This window comes from Gastrolobium bilobum, unplaced genomic scaffold (genome assembly GCF_033153095.1).
Source record: "Gastrolobium bilobum isolate Gb01-03AN ecotype WA unplaced genomic scaffold, APGP_CSIRO_Gbil_v1 utg3949, whole genome shotgun sequence".
In the NCBI taxonomy this organism is placed as follows: Eukaryota; Viridiplantae; Streptophyta; class Magnoliopsida; order Fabales; family Fabaceae; genus Gastrolobium; species Gastrolobium bilobum.
Window position 1 is genome coordinate 84,616 of NW_026897444.1, and position 10,743 is coordinate 95,358.

Genomic DNA, 10,743 nt, shown 5'->3' on the forward strand with positions numbered 1-10,743 from the left:
CCCCGGTAATATTTTTTTCAACCAAACAACTTTTTTTACATTTTCCTACCAAACTCACTTTCCAACCATTTTCCCACTATTCTTATTTCCCTATTATTCATAAAAATTTTCCCTCGACCAAACGTCCCCTAACGGTCTTCCTATTGAGTGAAGGAATATGTATGTGAATCAACTTCTCTTGATGCATTTTAGATTTTGGAATAGCCCTGCCCCTACGTCTTCTTTCATTTCACTATTTGATTAACATATATAGACTCTGGCTGCCACTCAGACAGTATCAGCTAAAGCTTATGATCTTCATCAAATAATTTGCTCAATTCTATTCCAAGGAAAGACACAGAGACCATCCAAAGCAGCTAATATTTGATCAGGCAACACCATTTACATAGAAGCAGACAACAACCGTCCACGAGACCCAGAAGGCAAGAAAAAAAGAAAAAAGAAAACAAAGGCAGAGCTAAAACACCTACGTGCCAACTTTTACACGGGCTCTACCAGGATTCTTCATCAAAACAACTTTTCCAAACCCCAGTGGTTCCCAAAGTAGAAATTAAACTTGCACATGTCTACGAAAACATAACATATTGCCTATGCAGCTAGACTTTGCTAGGTAGCTCCATTCTTGCTCACTTTGAAATTTCAAATATGAGAGAATGACTATCTATCTGGCTTGACTGTCGCCATCCTCTTCGGATATGTTAAACAAGAACTTTGGAAGAGAAGCAATTCGAGGAAGGTGGAGAAGCAAATCACTAAAGGAGTCTTTCCTAGACATGCCTTGTGCTTGCTTGCCAGCAGAAGCATCCCTTGAGTCCTCCTCAGCAGGCTTGACATCTTTTCCATCGTCAGGTCCTTCAACAGTACTACCCTCTGTAAAAAGTGAATTCTGAACTGTTACAGGGTCCTTCTGCAGAAGACAGCAGAGAGAATTGACCCTTGACATGAGTGACTTTTCATCGGAAGCTGCTGCAACCTGATTGTCACTGAGCAGGTGCTGTGCAATGTCCTCCAGGATCTCCTGGTACTCTGATCCTCCATTAGAGAAGGATGGATTCCCAGATGTCATTTGCTCCGACAGACAAAGTTCAATTTGGCCAATAAAATCGCTCATTGACATAGAAGGCCGGAGTCCAGGCAGTTTTATCTGATCCAAATTTCTTGGGCCCTTGGAATCAGTTTCAGAACTTGTACTCCCTTCAACTGAACGACAATCCATGACTTGTATGTGTAAGACAGAAAAGGAAAACAATCAGGCCGAAAAAACACCACATAAAATACAGGACTGACAAACACGTATGGAAGTAAGCTTCACATATCTAACAAGCAAAACAAGGAGTAATAAATAAACTAAAGAAATAGGCAATCAATTTTAGTTAATTACACAGCCAGGTACATAGACAGAATGTCTATTGAGGAAATCCACACCATATCCCAATGGAACGCAAGGGAAAGATAAGACATGGAAACCCAAAAGACAAACGTTCCTTGATATTGCACAAACCAATGTGAAAAGTACATGTATGATAGTGTTCCTTTTCTCTCTAAATGTCTATTTTGTTTTGGGGGAGAGGGAGGAGGGATTTTCCATTGATAGATGAAACAGAAGGGAACATGAGCCAAGTTCTTATAAGTACCTGAACTGGGGGAAGGTGCTTCTCGGGAGAGACTATCCAAAGTCATGCCAGGAGGATCATTGTGTTCACTCTTAACTGATGATGACAGGGATGCCTGAGGTGATCCTATGTCCTGAAAACAAGATGTGGAGGATCCTTTCCCGCTGACTTGATGCAAATCATGGTCTTTTGGATTGCCTGGGTCCTCAAAAGCAGAAGGTTGTGTATCAAAATGTGGCGAATCCAAAATTATCTCTGGCTGTTGGCTTAAGCAATTAAGACGCATGTCACACTGGATAAGCTTTTCAAAATGTTTCGTCAATAGTCCTTGTGGGCATTGCAAAAAATGCAACCTACAAAACCACAAGATGGAGCTTTCAAACATCAAGGACTTGAAAATAGGACCTAAACACAATAATACCTCAATGGGAATTTTAAAACTATCAAACATAGCCCCACCCCCCAAAATAAAGAACTTTTTATTTAATTTAAACCACAGTACTGAGTAGAAATGACTTGAAATATACATAATGATTCCTCTAAAGTCGATAAAATACAATATCTAATGGCACCTAACCTCCCTTCCGTGGTTATCTCAATCAGCTCTCATGCTCTTACATTTTCCTTCTCGGATTTCCCATTGGTAATTGGTCTTTAATCTTTTAGAATGGATATATTAAATGCTGGTAAAATGCTATAATTCAACTGCCCAACTTACGATAAATCAATGAAACAATCAAAATTTTCAATAGTTACCAACTTACCAATGTATATAAAAGCTAAGCCCGCATTCACATATCAGGGGGAAACAGTTAAAAGAATATATACCTATGTTTGCTAGACTGTCCATTGGTAAAATCTGCTGTTGCCTGCCATAATGTATGCTTTCTAGGCTGAGGATTAGTCTCCCTGAAGAAAAGAGGTTGTCTAGCAAGCTGCAACACACAAATTCACCAATGGGTCAATGATACACAGACTCTATCCATGTATAGGCCTTTGCATCGTAAAGAACTATGCAAGTGGCTAAAATAGAGAGGCAGATAGGGGAATTTTACCACAACAGTCATTGTGCTAGGACCATTCTCAGGACAATGTGCCTTAAGTGCCATGATATCTGACCATTGAATTTCTATTTTACTCTTTAGACCACCTTCAAGAACTTCCCAAACAAGCTTATGTTTAGCAAAGTAACACTTTGCCACTAAGTCACCCTCGTATCTTGATTTATACTGCCAAAAAGAGAACATTCAGCTAGTCTAAATTCATCAACAAAACATTTTCTAGTGACATGCAGTATCTCGAATATACCTCCCACGAACCAATCCTTAGAAGTGAAGCTGGGAAGTTTGAAGCTTTAAGCTTGTCAGCAGTCCCTAATACAGCAGCACCTTTACTTTCCTTTATCACTCCAGAGCTTGAATTTTCATTTTGTGCATTTGCAATAAATGTACTTCCTTGAGAAAGTTTCATTTGAATCAAATCTAACAGCGAAGGGCTCTTCCTCAGACGCAAACCCAAAGGGCTAGGCTCATCAAGTATATTGAGGTTTGAAGGAGGACTGAGATAAGCATCATTTGAAGCACTCCATTGCTAAATGATTGGTAAGACCATGCACAAGGGGAATAAGAAGTTAAAACAGTGAATATATTCAACTTTAATCTTACAATGAAAACAGAAACCCCTAGCAAGAATTTAATATAAGAATTTTTCGACTGTTCTAGCAATTAAAGTGCTTGTTCTAAGACCTACATATTGCCGAGAACAGCGAGAGTCTAATTAGTAATTACAACATATTGAAATTTAAAAAACTGTTAAGTAATATCGAAATAGAGTGTATGATAAGCACGGATATCTGAGCCAATGATCAAAACATATAGCATCAGGATTATTAATCTTTTTCCCAGACCAGAGATCGCCTATTTTATCCCCCCCAAAATTTAAGTGTATGCGATATGATCATATGTAACATAAATACATGTTAATAAGTAGATATTTAACACAAGCATATGAATCTTCCTATAATAATTACTAGTAATGAATACAATTCGGAATTTGAAACTCCAAACTAAATTGCGGAAATTAAAGTCAGCCAATGCAGATGACTGATTAATGCCAACTATAATGATTAGTATATTGTTACTGAAAACCACTACAAGAACAATTAACACCAAAATAGATTAAGATCACGCAATAAATATGATCCTTTCAACACAAGATCACTCGTTGAGAAACTATACACACGATCTAGCGATTCTAACCATTTTCCCAAAAATCCCAAAAATAAAAAACAAGAAAGTGACAAACACACACAAACACAAACCTCTTGCAAAGGCAGGGAAGAAGGTTTGGAGCGCTTGTTGGGAGGGCCATGTTCTTCTTCAAGTGGGTCCTCCGCGATCTCCAACTTCACCGACGACTTGTTGTCGCGGCACGACGTCGTTTCGAGGCTCCCAGAATTCTTCATCAGCTGAACCATCTAAGCGAATTCAAAAATGAAATCGAAAAACGTCGGAGATTCCGAAAACCCTAAAGAGAAGAGAAGACCCTCCTGGGGATGGGATGGGCTGGGCTTGGAAATGTTAGATGAGAGAGAGAGAGAGAGGGCTATAAGCGCGTGTTGGCGTGCACGTGTTCCTCTGGGTGGCGAAAACATAGTTTAGTTAAGGTAGTAGTTTTATAGGATGTGCTGTGCTGTGCTGTGCTGTGCGTAATTCTGGCGTGCTGGGGTTGGTTTTGTAATTTTGGCGTAGCCCGTACGAGAGATGTGATGTGCTGCGCGCGTGAACAAATGGATATAATGTGGGGCCGTATTTTGTTTCAAATGACGGCTCTGCGTGGCCACTTGCAACGGGATCCTGTGCTCTCATTTAATTTACAAATGGACTTTCACCATTGAAGACACCAAAATTAAGGAATTTGCTTATAAATACTTTTTTTTTGGAGTTACCTAACTCTAATTATCTCTTTGAGACGAGTTGGCTCCCTCCGGTATCCCCACGAGCTTCGACTCTTTGAATCGGCTACGGGACTAATCCGGAGTGCGGGGGAACAGTGATGGCTAAAGGTTCAGTCCCTCTCCAAGAATGCTTATAATTTATAAATACTTTAAAAGGCATCCAATAAAGAAATTTTTTTTTTACGTTAATATAATTATCATTTAAATTTTTTTAATGAATTAAAAATATAATGGTTTTGGACCCAATACATAATTCACAGGGTCAATCCGATAAATAGCTCAAAAGTTGGAACAGTGACTAAAGTGTCACTGTTAGTAAAAAAATTTATCACACTGTCACATTAACAGTAAATTTTGTCAAAATATCACGTGACATATTTCGCTACACTGTGTAGCGAAATATGTGTGCAAATAATTCGCTACACAGTGTAACGAAATATGCCACGTCAGAACCAAAAATGTCATGTGTCAAAATTGGAGAAATTTGCTACACTACTCAAAATTGGAGATATTTGCTACATAGTGTAGCAAATTTCTCCAATTTTGACACATAACATTTTTGCTTCTGAGCATTCTGACATGGCATATTTCGCTACACTGTGTAGCGAATTATTTGCACACATATTTTGCTACACTAATAGATACGCTTAGCATTTTAATCTCAAACTTAGAATTCTGGACCTACTCATTTTTCTAAGATTTGTCATATTTTTATTTTATTTTTCGCAACACATTTCCGGTACGCACTTTTACATAGCCAGTATCAGTTCTGACATCAGTTCTCATTATTTTGACTTCAAAATTGAAATCTCAGTCCTATGTATTATTCTAGGAATATTCATGCACTTATTATAATTTTCCGGGATACTTCATCGGTACGCACTTATACCGTGAGGCAGAACCGGTATCTGCACTTTTGACACATGGCATTTTTGGTTCTGACGTGGCATATTTCGCTACACTGTGTAGCGAATTATTTTCACACATATTTCGCTACACAGTGTAGCGAAATATGTCACGTGGCATTTTGGCAAAATTTACTGTTTGCGTGTCAGTCTGATAAATTTTTTTGCTAACAGTGACAAAATAGTCATTGTTCTTCAAAAGTTTCTCGTGGCTATACTTCATATGGAAAAAAAATTTGATATATTATTATTTTAATAATAAATTGTGAAAATATAATTATTTTAAATCAATTTACGAATTTATTACACTTAATTTCACCTAATTTAGGTCAAATTAATCTCATCCAATTTGTTAGAAACACTTAGGAGAGTCTCACCTAATTTAGGCGAAACTCAACGAGTATATATACTCCATCTTTATTAATAAAAATAATGACTGTGTGACATCCTAAATTATTCGTCTTTGTTGAAGCAGGATGGAACGACTCCTAACAAAGCAATAACTACATCTAATAAAAATTGTCAAAAAAAAAAAACTACATCTAATAAAAGGTCAAACGTGTTGTCCAAAAATTGAAAAACTAAATACGAAAAAACATATGTTATACTAACGTGCAATGTAAAACTTTAATTATTCTTCTACATTCTTCCATGTTCAAATATGACAATACTCTTGTAATAGGTTACAATTCGAACCTACTCTCAGAAAAGCCCGAAAATGACAGAGTTGATGAATAAAAAAAAAGGAAATTTATACTTTTCTACGACAACTTACATTTTTTTTTTTATAACATAAAGGGGCATAGCCCCAAGACAAAACAGAAACTAAAACAAACAAAGTAGAAAAAGCAACTATCCAGGGTCTATATCTCTACTAGATATAATTCCCTGAAGGTCTTGATCAAATAATTGAACTAGTTGTGAAGGCATGATTCTATGGTGTCAAAGTCCAGTATCCTTGTGTAGAGCAGACTTGGCTAACCAATCCGCACAGGCATTTGCCTCTCTTGGAATAAGATTAAAGGCCAGCTCCCATTCTTGTGATATGATTGCTTGTATCTTAGCCACTATACGCGACTGACAAGCTGCATTGCGATATGCAAGCATAGAGAAAACTTCAGCTGCATCTCCTTCTAGTTCCACTTTCTTAAAACCCATACGCCATGCCATTTCCAGTCCTATTAGAGTACCCCAAAGTTCTGCCATGATTAGGGAACAAGCACCAATATGATACTCAAAACCTCCTAACCATGAACCGTCATCTGTTCTCAACAATCCACCACAAGCAACTATCTGGCTCGATCTTGAAACAGCTCCATCCACATTGATCTTCACCGAATTAACTCTTGGTGGTTCCCATCGACTATGTCGAATTACATGGCTGTTAGTAGTGGCCACATAATTTCTGCCCCTACAATTTCTCAGCTCCTCAATATACATGCTAATTGTATAAGTAGCATGGGATGGATACCTGAAATTGGTGTCATGAACATTTTTGTTACTCCATCCCTATATAAACCAGCAGGAAACAAAAAAATAGTCACGCCATTCATCTACACTCCCTTGATTCCAGGAATTATTAATATTATTTTCAATCCAATCCCTGAGATCCAAGTTGTAGAATGTTATTCTATGATTAGATGAAACCAATACGTCCCAGACTTCCCTAGCATGCTTGCAGTCTCTCAAAACATGTAAATTTGTTTCCACCTCACCTGGACAACTCTTGCAATGATTACTGTCACCGCTCCATCTAGCTGATCAATCCTTGGTAAGTAGACGTCCATGCATAATAATCCACATGCAAGTTTTAACTCTCGGAGGTCCATTCCATTTCCACGTGCATGTCCAAGAGTTTTTTATATTCTTGGAAGGAAAGTTTAGCAGGGAACGATATGCAGTTTTTACCAGGGAACACCCCACCTGATGGTTTCTCCAAATAATACGATCATTCCCATCTGAAGTACATGGAGGAAGCATTGCTGAGATCCTTGCAATCACTTGATCATTGAGATACTGACGCAAGTGGGACACATGCCATTGACCAGTATCATTGTTCACGAATACGCTAACTGGGAGCTTCAAGTCGTCCATTGTAAGAGTATTTGTTGCCAAGGAAGCAAGATTATCTGTTAATCCCAGCCAATTATGTTTCCAGAATAGTGTGTCCTTGCCATCACCTAACTCCCATTGCATGGCTTGAAGGAACGATGGCCAAATACTACATAGTTGTTTCCAGAAGCAAGAATCATAGGATTTGTGAGTTACTTCCCTCCGTAAATCCACACCTCTACTGTATTTGCTTGTTATTACACGAACCCAAAACGATTGAGGCGAATTGATCATTGTCCAAGCAAGTTTGTGAAAAAATGCCATATTCTGGACACGGAGGTTTATCACCCCTAGCCCTCCCATACTCCTTGGCTTGCATAATTGATCCCAGGCAACAAGATGAGATCTCCTATGATCATTAGTGTCACCCCAAATAAAATCTCTCTGCAATCTCTCTATTTCTTCGCAAATGGCTACAGGAAGCAGACTGTTTTGTGTAAGAACTCGCACCGTTAATTAAGGAATTTAATTAATTAATTATGAGATTAATGAGATAATTCCATAATTGACCCTAATAATTATGAGAAGGCTTAAATAATTATAGTAAGTGATTAAGATAGCTGAAAAGTCGCTTTTCTGACGAAAAGTGCAGATACCGGTTCTGCCTCACGGTATAAGTGCGTACCGATGAAGTATCCCGGAAAATTATAATAAGTGCATGAATATTCCTAGAATAATACATAGGACTGAGATTTCAATTTTGAAGTCAAAATAATGAGAACTGGTGTCAGAACTGATACTGGCTATGTAAAAGCGCGTACCGGAAATGTGTTGCGAAAAATAAAATAAAAATATGAAAAATCTTAGAAAAATGAGTAGGTCCAGAATTCTAAGTTTGAGATTAAAATGCTAAGCGTATCTATTAGTGCTAATATTGTGTGTTTAAGACTTAAACCACTATAAATACTCACTTTGCACAAAACCCTAGGCCATATTGGCTCCCTACGTGAGTGTTCAGCTGCTGAGTGTCTTACCTTGTGCTACCACCTTCTTCTTCCCCACCTTGTGAGCCAAGAGGCCACCTTTCCTCTTGGTTTCTTCATCTATACCACTAGTGTGAGTGTGCATTAGATTTGTGAGTGTGGTTGGTAGCCATTGTTGAGTGGTCAGCCACTGTTTGGTGAGTTATTGGGGCTAACTTCATAACTAAGTAAGGAAGGAACCATATCCTTGGTTGTGGGAGCTCCAAGTGGTGAGCTTTGTGAAGAAATGGCCTTGCTTGTGTGCCATTTTCTTGTCCTTGTGTGCTCTGAACCTTGAGGCTGGTGAGAGAGCTCCAAGAGCACCATTTGCTTCTATTTTGAAGCCTTGGGTATGTTCCCTACCTTGATCATAAGTTTTTCTTGTTTAAAGGTTATATCTTGGCATGTTAATGAGTTAAACAAGTAACCAACCTGTATATGAACCTAAAAGAGAATAAAAATGCATGCTTGGACGTTCTAATGGGTTAAAAGTTGAACCTTTGGAGTGATATCTCGTGAAATGCAGAAATTGCATTCTGTCGCGAAATATCCGGATATGGATATTCGGATGTGGGGTCTTGTGATATCCGAATATGGATATCCGGATATGGGATATCCGGATATGGCCCCGACATATATTCCGATATTCTGGGTATTTCGACATTGTAGTTGTACTGTTCATACAGAACGACATTGCGGGTTTGTGGACCCATGATTGGTTAATGTGGACTTCTGTAATTATTAATCTAAGTCAGAATCAAGTGATTAAGGACTTAAGGCTTTGTTAGAAGCCTAAAGACATGTAACGTAAAAGGAAAGCGTTGTCTTTATGTCATATGCTTTAGAATATGATTGTTGATATGATTGTTGGTCCAAACAGATTGTGATTGTGCTGTTTGTGGACTTTGAGCAGGTGTGGACCTTGGATTGGATTGATTGCTTAGAGGTAAGCTTTCGTGTCCTCGGTTTAGCCATTGTTGGTTCCACCATACCCCATGGGGGGATGGTTTATATGCATGATGTGTTTTCATGCTTTGATATTTGAAATGCTGTTGAGCTTTATGTGCAAGTGCTTTATGATATGCATGTGTTGTTCCACCTATACGGTAAGCCTGAGTATGTGGTGACATGCAAGATGGTGAGGCTGTGGGTGAGGTACAAGCGGTGTTCCTTGTATTGATTGTAGGTAATAGACGTATGTAAACCCTGCATTTCTCTGGCCAGTAGAATAGTTGACACACATGACATGCGATATCTGCTGCATAGCACTAATTTTGGAACTTATATTGTTAAACTTCTTTTAGAACTTATATTGCACATGTAAGTGAGCTTGGGGTGGAAAGATCCTTGAGGACCCCTTGTCTTACTGAGATTTCTGTTTAGAGATCTCACCTCACGTTTGGGGCACATATTTCAGGTTCAGGTAACTCGGAGGTTGAGACCTCGGGCGGTAGGAGGCCAGAGCTGAGTTGACTATTGTTTATCTGCTATGTTGATATGATTGGATGTTGTTTATGTTTATTGTCTTTATGATGATTATTGAGTTGAGACTTTGTGGGCTTTGTTGCCTTATTTGGTGAGCATGGGGATTGTCCATGCCATGTTGACTTGATATGCTGTTTGGATTCGAGTTGTTTTAATGTATCAGGATATTGTCTGGACTACGTGTTGTAGATTCGTGACTTGGATACTCACTTATTTATGAAATGAGGTTATTCAGTGTAGATAGCTGTCTATTTTGCAACATACATACAGGCGATATTTTGAAAGAGAATTAAGTAATCAACTTGGTAAGTGATAATAACGTCATAATTGAAAAGAAAAAGTTATTCTGCAATTTTAATTAAGCGTAGCTTAATACGATGACATGATAACAAACCGGGTATACACGGGGTGTTACATTTTGCATTTGGAAGATAGGAGTAGATGAGATAACCAAGTTAGAGAGTGTTATGTGACCTGCAAATGATAAGATCTGCTTGCTCCAACCAGCCAACTTGTTTCTGATTCTCTCAACAACGTCTGCATAATGATCTTTAGTCACACGACCATGCATCATCATGGACCCTAGGTAGCGCCCTATGTTTTGAGTTTGCTTGAAACCACACACTTTTGTGATATCATCTGCAATAATAGGATCCATATTCTTAGAGAAGAAAATACTGGATTTGGGGATACTTACCTGAAGGCCAGAC

At 38.4% G+C, this 10,743-nt stretch overlaps 1 protein-coding gene across 2 annotated transcripts; it reads right to left on the bottom strand.

The window, feature by feature from the left end:
- Positions 1-318: 318 nt before the first annotated feature.
- On the bottom strand, positions 319-4,238 carry LOC133307001 (uncharacterized). 2 transcript variants are annotated; one of them, XM_061507419.1, is made up of 6 exons: positions 3,941-4,238; positions 2,922-3,171; positions 2,669-2,842; positions 2,442-2,548; positions 1,635-1,966; positions 319-1,218 (listed from the first exon to the last, which is right to left on the bottom strand). In XM_061507419.1, exons 1-6 carry the CDS (start codon positions 4,087-4,089, stop codon positions 662-664), a joined length of 1,569 nt encoding a protein of 522 aa, XP_061363403.1. In that variant the 5' UTR covers positions 4,090-4,238; the 3' UTR covers positions 319-661. The 2 variants fall into 2 exon arrangements, with proteins under 2 accessions (XP_061363403.1, XP_061363402.1); XM_061507418.1 differs by having other exon boundaries at positions 2,922-3,203; positions 3,934-4,238.
- Positions 4,239-10,743: the final 6,505 nt, after the last annotated feature.